The sequence below is a fragment of the Rutilus rutilus genome, assembly GCF_951802725.1.
Source record: "Rutilus rutilus genome assembly, chromosome: 19".
Lineage (NCBI taxonomy): Eukaryota > Metazoa > Chordata > Actinopteri > Cypriniformes > Leuciscidae > Rutilus > Rutilus rutilus.
Genome location: NC_140232.1, coordinates 4,898,152 through 4,917,509, shown reverse-complemented (window position 1 = coordinate 4,917,509; position 19,358 = coordinate 4,898,152). Strand labels below are relative to the sequence as shown.

Below are 19,358 nucleotides of genomic sequence, written 5' to 3'. Positions count from 1 at the left end.
CCTTTTTGCTTAACTAATTACAACTGAAATTACACACAAACAAACACACATACACACACACACACACACTTTTGTATCACATGATTATTATTATTTTTAAACACCCTCACAGCAGCAATAACTAGTTTTTTGTAATATGATACAAAGGTAATATATATATATATATATATATATATATATATATATATAACTGCAGTATTTATGATGCTGATGAGCGCTAAAACACGTGATCACAGTCTGTGAAAAGGGTCCAGTGCTTTTCATTTGACAGCCACTGCTGATGTCATTTGTTTTGCTCTGTACCGGAAGCGCTGCTGTGACATCATCACAGGGAAACTCAGCTGGGCGATCAGAAAACAAACAAACTGAAGCATCCTCATCATAGTCATAATCATCATCATCATCATCGAGTTTTTGCTGTCATACGACATCAACAGGCTTCTTTGAAACATCCGATCATTTCCGGTAAGTGCAGCGACAGCTGAAGTGTTGCAGATCTCACACAAACTCTACATTTGCTGTACTGTAAGTTTATATAACGGCCACACACTGCTGTCAGCTGAATAAATCACATCCAGCCTTTGACCACATCATCTTTGTTATCGTACTGTTGGGTTTAGTGGCACTTGCAGCGAATAGGAATAAACACAGGCCACTCTTCACAGCTAAATGATGTTAACATTTTAAAAATAAAAGTGTTGAAGTGAAAGTAAAGGGTGTCAACTTGAAGCATGACACTCTTTTTTTTTTTTTTTTTAGTACAAAGCCAATATTCCCCTTAAGATGTTTTGTATTTATTTGATTATGCATTCTCATTTTAATTAAAATATTGTTTGTGACCTGTTTCTTGTTTCTCTGTGATTATGCAGCGAGACAGACAGGTCTTTGTTTCCTGTAAATGAGAGTATGTCTTCTTCCTATTTACATGGTGGTGTGATGTAACATTGCATTTACTTTCTATTTCATAGTAATTAATAACAGTGGATGACATACACAGGATGAGGGTCAAGTTTTCCGTGTATTTACTCATTTCTCTCCCTGTTCTTTCATTTAGCAGCAGTGTGGAGCTGCACACAAACATGTGAGCAGGTTCACTTTGTTTGCATTTTTGTGTCAAGATGGCTGATGATTTGGGCTCCTCCACGGCTCGCTCCGCTCAACCCTGTGCAAAGCAGAAATACCGCAGTAATGCCCATTCACAGGGGCTGTTAGACGGGCTCCTGATGCTGCGACAAGGGGGCATTCTGTTCGATGTGGTGCTCTTGGTGGAGGGAAAACCCATCCAGGCCCACCGTATTCTCCTCGCGGCCTCCTGTGACTATTTCAGGTATGTGTGACGCTCCCTTAAAAAAGGGAGCTGCAAATGTAATTTATTCCTGTGATCAAAGCTGAATTTTCAGCATCATTACTCCAGTCTTCAGTGTCACATGATCCTTCAGAAATCATTCTAATATGACGATTTGGTGCTCAAGAAACATTTCTCATTATTATCAATGTTGAAAACAGTTGTGCTGCTTCATATTTTTTGCAAAAACCGTGAGATGTTATTTTTTTCAGGATTCTGTGATGAATAGAAAGGCCAAAAGAAGAAGCATTGTTTCAGTATCATTGTCCAAACCCCTCACCATTTTTAATAGGCCTATTCATTTAATATTCATTTAATATTCAGCTGTTTTGCAGTGTGACACACTGTGAAGTCTTTCAGTTAATATGAGATTATATACTACTACATGCCTAATAATTATACAATAATCGTAAATATATTTTTTCATATTACACCACTCTCACATAAACTATCAAATAAGTTACTAATCATGTCAGCGATCAATGTGATGTGACATCATTTATGTATATTTATTTATTTATGTGGGTCAATGACACATACAAATATCCATAATAAAGGAGAAATTAAAAGAATTGTATAATTCAGATGTTATTGTAGAAGAGATGTATTTAAGTCAAATGCATTTTGAATAAATTAAGTTAATACTATTAATGGTTTATTACCTTTGATTATTTTGTATATTTAAAGAATATTGTACAGCTGCCATGTTCTTGTGAAAAAACTGATTAGCTGAACTTAATCATCTTTATTGTTCGACCTGACTCTCAGTTGTGTATCTAACACAAGCACATTCCTTCTTTCCTTTTCTTAAGTTATATTGTTGGGCTTTTTCGCCTTTATTTAGATAGGACAGTAGGAGGACACACAGGAAATCATGGGAGAGGAGAAAAGGAAATTGGAGCGGGAAAAGACCTTGAGCTGGGATTCGAACTCGGGTCACCCGGAGTGCATCATGTCGGAGCGCTTGGCTATGGCTCCGTATAGCATGCGTGATTTTCAAAAGATTGAGCTACATGGTTATTGTTTCCCTGTACAGTGTTTCATTCCTCTCTGTGTTTTTTTTAGGGGTATGTTTGCTGGCGGTTTGCGGGAGATGCAGCAAACTGAGATCCCGGTTCATGGAGTCACATACACAGCGATGATGAAACTGCTGGACTTCATCTACACCTCAGAGCTGGAACTGGACCTGGACTCGGTTCAAGAAGTGCTGTGTGCCGCCACCCTTCTGCAGGTGCAAGATGTGATCGGCTTCTGCTGCGACTTCTTGTTCTCCTGGCTGGATGATGACAACATCCTGGAGGTGGAAAAGCTCGCCGACATATACGGGCTGAACCAGCTCGGGGAGAAAATCCGCTCATATCTGCTCAAGAACATCCAGACTTTCTCGCGTACGCCCGTGTATCGAAAGCTTCCTGCGGAAAAGATCTTGAGTGTCCTTTCCAGCAACGAGCTGGAGGTGAGCTCAGAGAACGAGGTGTTTGAAGCAGCCCTGCACTACCATTACACCCCTGAACAGGTGGAGAAGGATGAGGTGTGCTTACAGGTGAGAAACAGATGGGCTAGTGATGTCCAGTAGTGGACGGTAACAATCAAGACTTCACATTAACACCCGCCAAAATAATGCGTGTGTATTTCAACAGTGGCGTGAAACGTAGTCACTCCTACTTGCCACTTTGGCGGGTTGAATTCATTTTATATATAATATATACATTTTTCAATTGTAGTCTTTTAAAAAGGCATCTGAAATAATAAACTAAGTGCAATGTAGTGTCAAAAATATAGATTTTTCAATAAATATCGATACTGCAATATCTGAGACACTTCCAATACTCATTTCCACAGAATAGACACGATACCAGCTACTCTCTCTCTCAACTCTCTGACAGCGAGTGACACACAAACCCGCCTCTCCTCACTCACTCAATAAGCAATAAGCAATTAATTTGCTCTGGATAAATATTGTTGGAATATTGAATATTCCAACAGGGCTTGAATTTCGGCATGGGATTGCGAGTATTATGCATAATTGTACTCATTCCCGCTGATTTTGTGCTCGAACAAAGTTAGCGCACATAAAGTCACCTCTCAGCACTAAATTGAGTACTTTTAGCTGCTTATTGCACTTAAACAGTAGCCTGGATGCCAGCCGAACTTAGCCCCGCCCACAACATTTGAGGTCGGGAAGTTCGGTCTGGACTTGATCCGTTGTGGAGCAACTATGCTTGTGGAGCAACACGCCCCTTAATCACAGCCCAATGGAGATCAGACTCACATTCTGACTAGAATCTGAGTATGACGACGTCAGGCTACTTAAACAGTCAAATACACACAAAATAATGTCACAATGCCGGTCAGTATTGACGTAAACAGAGTCAGTTATGAATGTAAACAGTTGAGAAAGAAAACGCATGTGTAACAGTATAATGGATCCGTGCGTCAGGTGTTAAAGTGACAGCAGCCTAATATTCCTGCTGCCAAATTATAAGATAATATTAAAAATATCTATATGGCGGTTTTTCCCCATGGTGTCGATGTCAAAATTGTATCCAGTGAAAATGCTGAGTGGTTAGTAACTTTGGAAAACCACTAGTCAAAGTGACTGATGAGCAAAAAACTTTGTCAAGCCCTGGTAACAAAGTATTTCTAAGTATATAAAGTACAAGTATTTTTATTTTGGGAAACTTTTACTTCACTATAAAGCGTAATATCGTACTTTTTACTCCACTACATTCCATAAAAAACATATAATTTCTCGTTATTTCTAAGTGAAGAAATCGCCACCCCCTCTGAGACGCAAGAGCGATGTCCGATTCGTGAACGAGTTGATTCATTCCAATGAACCGGCTGAATTGGTTCACAAATAACACTGAACGATTCATTCGCGAATCTGACTTGAGTCAACAATGATTCAATGATCCGGTCAAAATGAGCCAAGAACAGGTATATCTTCCTCTGAGCTTGAATGTGCTTGTGACTGAAGGTGCAAACATTTACTAATGAATTTTAGCATTGATTATTTTAAATGAAATCATATTTAGGTCACGACTGTCAGTTATTTGTGAAGTAAATCTGCTGTAAAAGAGCGAGCTGTTTAAGCTGAAACGCATAAATGTGGACATGTCAGCATTTCTGTGTCACTGTCTGTATTTTTAGGTGAGTGTAGGTAAAATAAGTAAGGGATAATGTAGCGCGAGGAGGTTGTTATAGCGAATACAACCCCGACAGGCTGATCGGGACCCCGACGCGAAGCCGAGGGATCTTGAATCATCCTGAAGGGGTTGTATTCGCTATAACAACCGCCTCGCTCTACATTATCCCGCTTATTACATGGCTACCTACCAAATAAATCAATAATTGGACACAAAATATTGATTTAAAAAGGAGTTTATTGATTTAAAAACGATTGTATTGCTTCCGCTAAAGAAAATAGTCCGCCCCCCTTATATAATGGTAGGGGAACCACTAGTGTTGTATTTAAAGGGCTATTTAAGTAGTCAACAAAGAAACATAAACCTTTGTTTAAAAAATAAAAAATATTCTGGCAAATGACCAGTTGACCCCAGAGGTGAAACATTTTTAGTAAATTTGAGAGTAACAGGAGGGAAGATTCTCAACCCCAAGCTGGAAAGATAGTGTAGGCTTGTTACCAAATATGTGCAAATATCACAACGATTATTTTTAATTAATCGAGAGAAGCAAAAATCGTTACCATGATTAAAACATGATATAGCACATATTTACACAGATTTTCAAATACAATTGTATGCACTAATATTTCTTGTTACTGTTGACTACTGACTAGCCTGACTAGTGCTGGCTAGAATAAATATAATGGTTCATCAATCAGTACTTGTCACTTTAACACTTAAGTACATTAAAAATCAAGTGCTTTTGTACTTTTATACTCAAGTACAACTGAAAATGAATACTTAGGCCTATACTTTTACTAGAGTAAGATTTTAATATGGTATCTGTACTTGTACTCAAGTTTACACTGGCGATATCTAAATCAAATGAACTCTTCCTTTAGGATCCATTGCGGATGTTGGAAGCGGTGCGGTTCTGTCTGATGGAGAAGCATGTGTTGCAGCGCTTGCACAGCCGGTTAAAACAGTGTCCGCTACGAGACTCTGTGGCCGCCGCTCTACGTTACCACAGTCAGGAGCTGTGGCAGCCGGTCATGCAAACCCCACTCACTCAGCCTCGCTGCAGCTCCCAGTGCATTCTGGGATTTGGTGGCATGTATTCGTCTAGCGCACTGGTGGACAATGAAGAGCGGTTCCAGGTGTTCCACCCCTCCTGGGGCGAGTGGCGGAGTCTGGGGGCAGAACGCGCTCCTCGCATGTCCAACATGGGCATCGCGGTGCTCAATAACTTTGTGTACTTGGTTGGCGGAGACAAGAACACCAGCGGCTTCCGCGCTGAATCTCGATGCTGGCGGTAAGTGGCGCTGCATTACGATGGTGAAATGCACCTATGCATCTAGAACAATTGTTAGAAGAACAGTGCTTGTATTTAGTGTGGTTAAAACAGTCAGGATTATGCTGTCAACATAAGTATTCAATCCTCATATTTGAATTCTTTGTTGAGTACAAAGGACTCTCTGTACTTCTCTGTTAGAACGGTGTCGTGTAAGCGGCCCCTAAATCAATAACTAATGATCTTTGCAACGGAAGTGAATCAATCAAAACTAACTTTAGCTGGACAATAACTTTATTCTAGAGCTGCTGTGAAGCCAAAACAATCTCTGTTACTTTAATTTCCTATTATCACTGTAAAGCTGCTTTGAAACAATCTATATTGTTAAAAGCGCTATATAAATGAAAGTGACTTGACTTGACTTGACTAGAGCCACCTTTTCCAGCAATGACATCTTTGTTAGGGCATGAATGAATGCCCTCTGATTGTAGTCTGTCCGGGAGTGACTTTGATCCATTCTCAAGGCCTATTCGGACGGGATTAGTTTTGCATGGAGAGGTGTGGTGAAGTAATAATTACTTAACTTACTGAATAAGAGTTTCTCAGTGATTTTAGTCCCGTCCGAATGTGCCATCTCAGTAATCAATGTCAGTAAAGATTACGGCGACTTTTACCTTCTGGAAAAAGGTCTGGAAAAATGACCTCAGATAACACTAATCTAACACGAATACACCCGCTGTAAATATGTACGTAAATATTCCATCATTTCCTGTTTTAAAGTAGTTTTTCAAGTATGGATGTGCTTGAAAAAGCGTTCAGTTGCGTTCTAGACGCTGGGACGAGTCTGTGGCAAAACTCAAGTGTTTCCCACATACCATTCAGATCAGAAAGAAGATCGAAAGCACTCGTTAGAGGCACAAAGCTTCTTTTAGTGTTAGGTAAGTGCCTATTACCAACATAATCCAATCTGAAGTTAATTAAAGGGATACTTCACCGATTAGCATTAAGCTTTGCATCAGCAGAAACCCAGTAGTATTTTCGAATGACTGTGCTTCCCTCCCTCATGTCCCCCTGAGACGAGAGATTTCTGTATTGTGTGTCTGGGGAAAAAATGGTCATTTAGCTCATCTGAGGCTCTTGTCCAGAGGCGAGAGACTCCAGCCAGTAGGAGGAGCTCGTCCTGCATGTCTTCAACCCGCCCATAGGGGGATCTCACCATAAAACACCGTCTTTTCAGTTTCGAGTCGACTAGTAGCCTAGCTGTCTCATTTCTCCCGACACTGCCCTCTGTAACCGGTAGGCGTGGCTTGGGAGTGTCCTCGTAGGGCAGCGAAGCAAGTGCATTCTGGGAGTTGTTGTCTTTCATCCACATGAGCCAAAAATACATTTTCTGGCTTTTCTCAGTCTAGAAGGCACGACTTCTAAAATAATTTCACATTTCTACTACATAAATGACCCAATTTAAATACACATTCATCTGTCCAGCGGTGAAATATCCCTTTAATACATCATTCGACCGGACCTAACTGTTTTATATAGGCCTATATAAATATAGGTTATATGTGTTTGCGCACATGATATCAGGAAGCAACATAATACGAACATGATGACGGGAAGGTGACAGCGGTGCGTAAATCGAGTTACCTTTATTTATTTATTCTTCCGTGTGAATTGGCCATTATTATTACGGACGTCCTGTGGTAAAAATACATTACTACATCTTGTAAAACTAATCCCGTCCGAATGGGCCCTGACACACCAAGCCGATGTCTAGCCGTCGTTGCACATCTGTCAACGTAGTTTTAGCGGACCCGATCTGGGACTTTATGGCCGATTGAGCATGTTGAATCAGCGTCCGCTGCACCGTCAGCTCTGATTGGCTGTTCAGTTTAGCAAAGAAGTTCACGTGAATGAAAAAGAGCAAATAATTCACAGACATAAGGCTGTTCTAATTTTATGTCATCTTACCAGTGCATTCCAATGTGTGAATATTTTCATAACGACATGAGCAATCTGGAATTAAGAGACTGGTCGAAATGATTCATATTCAAAATGGTAAGCAAGCGCTGCTTTGTTAACGTTTTATATAGGCAGTCCTAGTTTTGGTTTCACTTTTTGAATGACTAATATAGACGATTAATAGCTGATATAGACAGTTATTTCCTTACACACAGGTGCAGAACGCACATGCTAGTTGGCCTTTGGCTGTTTGCGTTGTTCAAACACAGCTTTTTCATCCAGACACACACTTATCAAGGTGACAACACAGTCCGCTTTCGTCACCGCTAGTTCCTTGTTGTTGGTTTGGTGTGTCACGGCCTTTACAGTCAGATTGGCTTGACATTATTCAGAGATCAGGTGTTTGACTTGTACATTGCAGGTCATTCACTTTGAGCTTAAGCTGCTACTCCCATATGGTCTTGTGTTTGGGATTATTGGATTTGTATTATATCCAAGTCAGAGGCCAATATAATCCAATAAGTGTGGATTGGATTATTGGATTTGTATATGCAAATCTCAGATCAGTATAACTGGAAGACCACTCATGGTTTGAAATCAGTTCCAAGAGTCTCAAATGAAGTCAAATAACTTAAGAATCCAGTGAACTTAGCATAAAGAAACTGACAATTATAAACATGCACATCATCGGTTATTTCTGCTTGCACATGATGGGCTAAAGGTTAGAAACATTCTAGAAACTTTACCAAAAAAAAAAGGACTTCTGGTTTGCATATGATAAATGAAACTATATAGGCACTTTATCAAAGCTACTTACAAATGCACAAACAATTTCTCAGTGACCAGCTCCAAAAGGAAAGTGCAGAAGTAATTGAAGGAAGTAAAACAGAGAACAAGAAGAGATTTTCTTTAAGGAAGTGCCTTTGATTGTGGTTTTAGAAAACTGCTGACAGAACTGGTTTATTGTCTCATCTTACCACAAAATATTTCCTCATTACTATCATGCATTTTGACAAAATTCGCATTTGCTTTCTCAAGGTTCTTCACAGTGTTATGCAGAGCTCTTGATCGGTGTTGATATTGTTAAACAAAACTATTAAAACTGTGTTTGTTAATTTAAATAAAACTGAAATAAAATAAATATTCAATAAAAAATGTAAACTTAAACTTTACACCCAACACTGATTACAAGTAAAGCATATCAGATTACGTTTTTCAAGTAACTAGTAAAGTAACACCATTACTTTTAATTTTACAACAAAATATCTGAGTTACTTTTTCAGTTAAGTAACCCAAGTTAGTTTGTTTTCCCATTTTTTTGACTGACAGCTCTCCTGTGTCACGTACATCGTGGTATTAATAATATGCATGACGCATGAAGTCCAAAGAGATACTTCTAATAATAATCACTGAGAATGAACAAAACAGGAAGTACTTACAGTTATGGTCAGAATTATTGGCACCCCTGGTAAATATGATCAAAGATGGCTTTAAAAATAAATCTGCATTGTTTATCCTTTTGATCTTTCATTTAAAAAAGTCGCAAAAATCCAAAAAAAAAATTATTGAAGCAAAAGAATTTAAAGTGGAGGGAAAATCACATTCTTAAATAAATGTTTTTCTCCAAAAGACGTTGGCCATAATTATTGGCACCCTTTTATTAAATACCTTTTGCAACCTCCTTTTGCCAAGATGAGTCTTCTCCTATAATGCCTGATGAGTTTGGAGATCAGAGATCATTCCTCCATACAGAATCTCTCCAGATCCTTCAGATTCCCAGATCCATGTTGGTGCTGGGACCAAGTGCAGGTCAGGGAACTGGGACCGTCATGACAGAAGCTTCATTTTGTGCTCAGTGACACATTTTTGTGTTAATTTTGATGTTCGGTTTGGATCGTTGTCCCGATCCAACCACGGCCCATTATAAGATTTCTAGCAGAGGCCTTCAGGTTTTGATTTTGATCTGTTTGTATCTGATAGAATCCATGATGCCATGTGTCTGAACAAGATGTCCAGGACCTCCAGCAAAATAATAGGCCCATAACATTAAAGATCCGGCGATATATTTAACCGTGGGCATGGGGTCATTTTTATCCCTGTTTGCACCAAACCCATCTGGTGCTTTTTTGTTTTTGTTTCATCTGACCACAGAATCCAGTCCTTTTGAAGTTCCAGTCGTGTCTGACTAGTTTGTTTTTGGATGATCGAGGAGGATTTTTCTTGAAACCCTCCCTAACAACATGTGGTGATGTAGGGGTTGTTTGGTTTTTGTTTAGGCTTTCTGACCCCAAGACTCAAGTAATTTCTACATTCTCCATCTGGGATCCTTGGAGAGTCTTTGTCCACTCAAACTCCGCCTCCTCACTGTGCATTAAGACGAGACACACGTCCTCTTCCTGGGAGATTCGTAACATCTTTGATGGGAACTTCTTAATTATTGTCCTGATGGTGGAAATGGGAATTTTCAATGCTTTAGCTATTTTCTTACAGAATCTTTCTATTTTGTGAAGCTCAACAATCTTTTGCTGCACATCAGAACTATATTCTTTAGTTTTACTCATTGTGATGGATGATTAAGGGAATTTGGCCTTTGTGTTTCCTCATATTTAAACTCCTGTGAAACAAGAAGTCATAGCTAGACAATTTCTGGTTAAAAAATGTAAATATGAATGGGAATATTTTACTCATTAAAAATTGGCCAATAATTGTTGCCAACGTGTTTTGGAGTATTTCATAATGCGATTTTTTTCCCCCCCAATTTCAATTATTTTACTTCGATTTTTGTGAATTTTTTTAATGAAAGATCAAAAGGAGAAACAATGCAGATTTATTTTTACAGGCATCTTTGATCATATTTACCAGGGGTGCCAATAATTCTGACCACAACTGTATACACAAAGAACTAAACAAGAAACAGGAGGGATTAATTAGAAACCAAGGTAACAAACAAGGAGAACTTGTTAATACAGGAACATGAACAACAACATAATGAAACATAACACAATCCTCACATCCTGTCCTCATGTTGAGAGAAATCGTGAGTGAGTGCAGAGGCGTTGTGTGTGTGCGCGCTGTGTGAACATGATGCTTATTGTAGTTCTAGACTACATTGTGAGCAGGCATTTACTCATCTCACTTGCACAAAAGCTGATACAGTAGGCTATTCCTCAAAATGAATATAAACAGTGAAATGCAAACTCTATCTGCAAATATTATGCAAACCTGCAATATTTGCATGTTAAATAACACAAATATACTTTATGTATTTAATCTCACTTTATTAACCAATATCTTTGCTGCTGACCGCAAAAATGACTTTAGTTAAACATCACGTTTGTGTTTATTTTTTGTTTTTATTGCTGAAGAGTGTTGAACTTTCTTCTGCAATCCAGAATAGCAGTACAGCTGAAAGGTATGTTTGAGCGGCGCCCTCTACTGTACAGGAGTGAACTTACATCTCCTTCAGCCTGAGGCTTATTCATTTCACCTTTGGTGTTACAGGGCCGTTACATTTGCCAAAAGTAGAACTGTTTTTGTTATTAAAAACCAAACAAGCAAGCCCAGCCCAGGTGAGAAAAAGTAATGCAAAAGTAACGTAACACATCACTTTTCATAAAAAAGTAATGCAATTAGTTACTTTTTAGGCAGTAAGGCAAAATTGTGTGACATTTCTTTTAAAAGTAACTTTCTCCAACACTTGCTCTTGTATCCAAATACTTGTACTTATTTTATTGTATCTCACAGAATACCCTTTAGTATCATATTCAAAGATTTACTATTTTAATAATAATCCCTTAACTGAATGTTTCTTAAAATGTTGTGGATATTTTAATCGTTCACATGCAGATTTCTGTTTTTTTTGGTAGGTGTAACCTGGTTAGAGCAGTAGTTTTTATTAATCTAACAGTGTAATAGAAACTGAATGCTAATACAGGCAGTAAAAATTAATAATAAATTAAATATATAATAGGTGATACTTTTAAAAATGGATAAAATGTAATTAGATTTACAGTGCTTTTGAATTATATAGTTTATAACTGTATCGATTTATGTAATTCATGTCGTATCACAGCAACACTTTAAATAAAGAAATATACTAGAACATAGTTATGCCAAAATGTTGACTGAACAGATATTGTTGCTTGTGTTATAAACAATGGTCCGTTCATGAACTACTGAAAGACTGATGTCAGCTAGATCGAGACAATGAGGTCTTTTGTTTTAAACTGAGAGATTCTCAGTGCAAATTATTATTCCATTTGTCCCGTATTAATTGAGCACAGACAGCCGAAAAATACATTATTTGAAGTGATGCTTCAAATGAAATTATTCTAGTAATGAAGCATGAAATAATAATGAAAACAAAAAAACGTCTTTTCAATAATACATAGCTAAAAAACAGGACAGAAAAATATATACAAATAATTAATATAACATGAAACAAATTATATATACTACATACTACATTTTGATCATTTTCTAATTATTATTGTATAAGTAAGGGATAATGTACATCCAGCCGGTTGTTATCTCAGAATAAACCCCCGACTTGAGGACTTGATCAGCCTGAAGGGGGGTTATTCTGAGATAACACACACACACACACACACACACACACACACACACACACACACCTACCTACCTGAAGGGGTCTATTCTGAGATCACACACACACACACACACACACACACACACACACACCTGAAGGGGTCTATTCTGAGATCTCACACACACACACACACACACACACACACACACACACACCTACCTGAAGGGGTTTATTCTGAGATCACACACACACACACACACACACACACACACACACATACACACACACACCTGAAGGGGTTTATTCTGAGATCACACACACCTGAAGGGGTTTATTCTGAGATCACACACACACACACACACACACACACACACACACACACACACACACACACACACACACACACACCTGAAGGGGTTTATTCTGAGATCACACACACCTGAAGGGGTTTATTCTGAGATGGCACACACACACACACACACACACACACCTGAAGGGGTTTATTCTGAGATCACACACACACACACACCTGAAGGGGTTTATTCTGAGATCACACACACACACACCTGAAGGGGTTTATTTTGAGATCACACACACACACCTGAAGGGGTTTATTCTGAGATCACACACACACACACACACACCTGAAGGGGTTTATTTTGAGATCACACACACACACACACACACACACACCTGAAGGGGTTTATTCTGAGATCACACACACACACACACACACACACACACACACACACCTGAAGGGGTTTATTCTGAGATCACACACACACACACACACACACACACACACACACACACCTGAAGGGCTTTATTCTGAGATAACACACACACACACACACACACCTGAAGAGGTTTATTCTTCTGAGATAACACGCACACACACACACACACCTGAAGGGGTTTATTCTGAGATCACACACACACACACACACACACACACACACACACACACCTGAAGAGGTTTATTCTTCTGAGATAACACGCACACACACACACACACACACCTGAAGGGGTTTATTCTGAGATCACACACACACACACACACACACACACACACACACACACACCTGAAGGGGTTTATTCTGAGATCACACACACACACACACACACACACACACACACCTGAAGGGCTTTATTCTGAGATAACACACACACACACACACACACACCTGAAGAGGTTTATTCTTCTGAGATAACACGCACACACACACACACACCTGAAGGGGTTTATTCTGAGATCACACACACACACACACACACACACACACACACCTGAAGGGGTTTATTCTGAGATAACACACACACACACACACACCTGAAGGGGTTTATTCTGAGATAACACACACACACACACACACACACACACACCTGAAGGGGTTTATTCTGAGATAACACACACACACACACACCTGAAGGGGTTTATTCTGAGATAACAACCGGCTGGATGTACATTATCCCGCTTATTACATGGCCACTTGCCACATAAGTGAATAATTAGACACGAAATATTGATCTGAGTTAAAATATTTCATTAGGTCTTTAAACGCAAAGCTTCCGCGGAGAGAGCAGTTTCAGCGGCGAGTTCAAACTAGATGGACATTTAAGAGATACTTATACAGTCATACCACTTATTACACAGCATTTCACCACATAAATAATTATGGAGAGAATAGATATTGATTAAACTGTTTTAAAATCGTACCTGTTTGTATCTTATAATCCAACAGTGTACAAAACATTAGTCACAAAATGGCATCATCTGCATTTGTATGAAACAAGAGAGAGCGAGTCCACGATACTGGATGGCATAATTAAATAACTATACACAAAATATTGATTTGACTGAGTTTATATATTTTATTAGCTCACCAAAATGCAAAACTTCCACGAAGAAAAACCATTCCTAGCAAGCGTATATCGCCGCTGACTTCAGTGACCCGGATGAGCCTGTGTTTGTTTTGTCAGCGGTTGTTATAACAACTGGGAATAACACAGCGCTCGATGGCGTGATTGACCAATCAGAATCAAGTATTCCACAGAGCCGTGTAATAACAGTATTTGATTCATTCCATTGTCTTCTCATCAAGGTACGATCCCCGCCACAACAGCTGGTGTACCATCGAGCCTTTACGGCAACCGCATGCAGATCATTGCGTCTGTGTGGTTGATAAATATATCTACGCCATCGGAGGACGAGACTACACCACTGAACTGGACTGTGTGGAGCGCTACAACCCACAAACCAACACCTGGGAATATGTGGCGCCGCTGAAACGAGAGGTGAACGGTTTAAAGGCTTTTAAATCGAAAATTACATCCATTGTTGCTGATTGTGACCTATGTCGGTTATCTGTAGATATGCTAACATTATAAATATTACTATTACAGTCTCTCATATAATTGAGCAGTTCATTAGTTCAGGCAGGTCACATGATCAAGGCTGGCAGTCAGCTGATTCATGGCATTTACAAATGCAAATCAGATACTTTCCTAACATTGTACACAATTGTTTTGTTTTGAAAGAAGTCTCTATGCTCGGCAAGGCTGCATTTATTTGCTCAAAAATACAGTAAAAACAGTCATATTATAAATAGGCTGTAATTCTCCATTACATTACATTACATTGCCTCTATTATGCTATTATAAAGGTTTGTTTTGGAGTCTCCTACAATAGGTTTACATGCATCCAAGGTCAAAAAACACTTTTCTCATAATATACGTTGCAGCATCAGCTCTTTTCTCACAGTGTCTGAAACAGTTCGATAAAGGATTCAGTCTCTCTAAACCCCTCCTTTCCGAGAGTTGCTCTGCTCTGATTGGTCAGATGGTCCAGTCTGTTGTGATTGGTCGAACGCTTACAGCGTGTTTCGTAAACCAAACGCCCATTACCAATTTCAGCTCTGGATGTTCCTCAGCACTTGATACACAGTGATACGAACCGTTACGATGGAGTCGGTTTTACCGTTTCAAATCAACTAGTGTCTGAGGGTCAAAGTAGACGTTGTTCACGAGCAGCCAATGAACACCATAGCCTGGCATTATGCAAATGTGTTACAAACCTACGGAAGTTCATGCAGAAAGTTAGACTGGAATTACTCACGACTCATTTCAGTTCAGAATCGCTTCTTTCTTTTGGGAGATGATAATCCTGCACTTCATTCTGCACTTTGACCTTTATTATTACACACTGCATGAAAGGTCAAATCCAAAAAAAGCATAATAGGGACACTTTAAGGATCACGTGACACTGCAGACTGGCATAATGCCTGCTAGAAATTCAGCTTAGTCATCACAGGAATAAATTACATTTGAAAATATATCCAAATAGAAAACAGTTGTAATAATATTTCACAATATTACTGTTTTTACTAATTCTTGAGACTTGATGATCATATGAGACTTATTCCAGATAAATTAGCTGGGAGTGTAAGCTGCTAAACGTAGTACACGACAAACTGCAACTACCACAAGAATGTGAGATGAGTTTTTCAACTTTCATGTGGATGACGTATGTTTACACTGTCAGCGCCTCTGCCTGCAGGTTTATGCCCACACCGGGGCAGTGATTGATGGGAAGATCTACATAGCGTGTGGTCGGCGGGGAATGGCTTATCTAAAGGAGACGTACTGTTACGATCCCAGCGGGAATCACTGGAGTGTGTGCGCCGAGGGCCCGGTGGAGCGCGCGTGGCACGGCATGGCGGCTCTCAAGGGCCGCGCTTACGTCATCGGAGGCAGCAACGACGGCTGCGGTTACAGACGAGACGTCCTCAAGGTACTGGACTTCTGAAACACCTGCTCTGCTTCTGCACAGTTTACAATGACTACATGATTTGGCAGCAGTTGCAGTTTGATGTAAATTAAAGAGAAAGCAAGACTCCAAAACTTAGTGAACTCCCCAACCGTTATAAGGCATCATAGACTTTCCTCTTGATGTGACTGCTGTTCCAAAAGTCAGTGTGTGTCAAGGTAAATAAGTCTTTTAAAATGAAAAATTATTTGACTATTTATGACAATTAAAGCAAAGGTTAGTTCAGGTTATAAAACAGGACTCAAAAACATAACATTAAGATTTGTACACTTACATGTATTCACCGGTTTTGGATAATATGTTATTAGTTTTACTTGCTACACTATATGACATTGAAGTCATTCAACAGAAACTTTTCTTAATTTTCTAAAACAAATGAAATCAAGAATACAAAGAGTACATTTAGTACTAGGGGCCAGATTTACTAAACAGGGCAAACTCAAAGGGTGAGTGGAAAGTTTTTGGGGCGGTAAATAATGGCGCAAACACTGGTAAATTGACGAGCGCAAACCTTAGTAAATCACCTTGCATGATTCATTTAAACACTCTCCTCCCATAAATACTGCGCCTGAAAGGGAAACTCCTACAAATGCATATGCAATAAGATCAGCCGCAAAAATGACCGAAAGGACAAGATCCCGGATACAGGCGGCCGAAATGAGCTTTCTCCGCAGGGTGGCTGGGCGATGCCTTAGAGATAGGGTGAGGAGCTCGGTCACTCGGGAGGAGCTCAGAGTAGAGCCGCTGCTCCTCCACATTGAGAGGGGTCAGCTGAGGTGGCTCGGGCATCTGTTCCGGATGCCTCCTGGACGCCTTCCCGGGAAGGTGTTCCGGACGCGTCACACCGGGAGGAGACCCCGGGGAAGACCTAGGACACGCTGGAGGGATTATTTCTCCCAGCTGGCCTGGGAATGCCTCAGTGTCCCCCCGGAAGAGCTGGAGGAAGTGTCTAGGGAGAGGGAAGTCTAGGCATCTCTGCTTAGACTGATGCCCCCGCGACCCGGCCCCGGATAAGCGAAAGGAGATGTGTGTGTGTGAATGTGACCTTTAAAAAGCTTCCTGTAAGCAGCGCAGAGTAATAACGTCATCTCCATAAGAACTTTGATTGGCCCAAAGCAGACTTCCTATGTCAGCGCGTTCTGACGTCCTACGTAATCTTAGCTACGGTAATCTTCATTCCACCTTAAATTGCCAGAACCAATTTTCGGGTATTTTTGAAAAGGTCCTGTTTGTGACACATGATCTCTTAGCGGTGATTGACCAGTAAAGACTGTGTGTGTGGAAGGGGCTCTTGACAGGTCTGGTCTGTGTGTATAGGTGGCGTGCTACAACCCAACAGCAGACGTGTGGTCTGTGGTGAGCCCGCTGCCGGCTGGTCACGGAGAGCCAGGGATGGCCGTCCTCGATGGGAGCATCTACATCATGGGCGGAAGGTCACACGATAAAGGCAGTCGGATGAAGTACGTTCACATTTATAACGCAGACGAGGACCGATGGGAGAGCGGGACAGCCCTCGAGGACCGTGTTTCCGGGATTTCAGCGTGTGTCTTGCTTTTGCCACAAGCAGCCATGGCCCAGGCGCGCAGCTGGGAGCAAAGGGCTAAAGCATCATGGGAAGAGGTAGACTGGGACGACTCGGACAACTCAAGCGAGGACTGATGGTATTAGCGCTGCTCAGGTAGGCTGCGAAGTTACAAAGTGAGGGAACTGTGTGCTTTATTAAACTGATGAGTTGTACAAAACCAAGTCAAGTTTTTGGGGTGTTATAATCAGAGTTTTTAGATTGAACAGTGTGTGTAACCCATCAATGTGGAATTGGTGAAGTCAACGTTTGTTGCCTGTCGAGTAACTCGAGATAGTTTCTGGGTTAGATCATCTCCGAATCCAAGTCTTTCCTGTTTTGTGGGTTAATTTTACTGACTCTTTTAGGTTGTTTTTCTTTCTGTTTTATGTCCAGAACTATGGGAAACTGTTGGGGATGCTAACAATGTACGTGCACTTTACAAATACAGATGATTTGATTTGGTTTATAATGATGGTGCCTTTATTTCACTGATGTGTAGTCCAATGCCTTTTTTATTAATAGATTTGTGAATTAAGTGCAATAAGATTAAGATTAAAGGAAATGAATGTTCTAGTGCAAGGGTCGGCAACCTTACGCACGCAAACTACCACTGAAGGAGGAAACATTAGCTATGCTTCCATCACTCTATTTTCATCCGCATTTTGGGATATTGCATTAAAAACTGCTGGATGGAAATTCCAAGCTGAGTCTGGAAAAAATTGTATCCGATAAGAAAACATTGTTACACACCGTTTTGGTTGTTCTGAAATGCCTGAGCAAAAGTCTGTCGTCAAAGTGGTTCGGTATAATTATCTTCCAGAACGGTGCTCCCAAACAGCAGCATCTTCCTCCGAAAGCAATATAGATAACACGTTTATTGCATTTCGTCTGCTGCAGTCATTTATTATATCCGAAAATTATTATATACAGTGGCTTCTCCTACTTTGTGATATTTAACGCCAGTTTATTAGGAAGTGACGATTATCTTCTCTTCTCACTGGATGGAAACGCTGCTTTATTCGCAGATGTTTTAATGCGATATTCCAATTCTGTGCATCATGAGTTAAATTCGCAACTTTGGATGGAAACAGCTACTGGCACAAGAGTGAAAATGGACAGTGAGGAATATTTATATGATTGTAAATTTAACTTGTTGATTATGTTAGGATGGTCAGGGGCCAAGAGGCCATCTCTATTTCACAAAACATATACTCTTTCACCACCAGCGTTTAAAAAAAAAAAAAGTTGCCAGCCACCACCAGTGTTTTAGACCATTTTCAGAAAATTGTCATGGCCCCCAGAATATATTGTAGTATGAATATCTGAACATGCAATGTATAAACAAAGAAATAACAGACCCTTTGCTTTTAAACAAACCAAAAAAAAAATCTTCATGCATTATTTTTTTTATCAACACTAAGTTTCTTAAAAAAGCAACAATCTGAACAAAAAGCTGAGAAAATAACATTTTTGTCAAAGACTACAACCAGATCAGATTCAGAACGATGGAGATGGAGTAGATCGAGTCCATCAACACCACCAAAGCTTCACAGTCCTAAAGCTCGTCCTTGGTCAACATTTCATTCAGTAACATTAGGCAGTTTTGATTTATATGCCGTTTAAAGGGATACTCCACTTTAAAATGAAAATTCTGTCATCGTATACTCACCCTTATGTTGTTTCAATCCTTTATGTA

The 19,358-nt window shown here is 39.9% G+C and overlaps 1 protein-coding gene across 4 annotated transcripts; it reads left to right on the top strand.

Annotated features, from left to right (window-relative positions):
• Positions 1-273: 273 nt before the first annotated feature.
• Positions 274-18,760, top strand: klhl22 (kelch-like family member 22). 4 transcript variants are annotated; one of them, XM_084389553.1, is made up of 8 exons: positions 274-465; positions 870-904; positions 1,055-1,327; positions 2,411-2,888; positions 5,376-5,785; positions 14,375-14,567; positions 15,829-16,062; positions 17,416-18,760. In XM_084389553.1, the coding sequence occupies exons 3-8, from the start codon at positions 1,119-1,121 to the stop codon at positions 17,755-17,757; spliced, it is 1,866 nt and encodes a 621-aa protein (XP_084245679.1). In that variant the 5' UTR covers positions 274-465; positions 870-904; positions 1,055-1,118; the 3' UTR covers positions 17,758-18,760. The 4 variants fall into 4 exon arrangements, with proteins under 4 accessions (XP_084245679.1, XP_084245678.1, XP_084245681.1 ...); XM_084389555.1 differs by having other exon boundaries at positions 317-465; positions 1,058-1,327; XM_084389552.1 differs by lacking the exon at positions 870-904 and having other exon boundaries at positions 277-465.
• Positions 18,761-19,358: the final 598 nt, after the last annotated feature.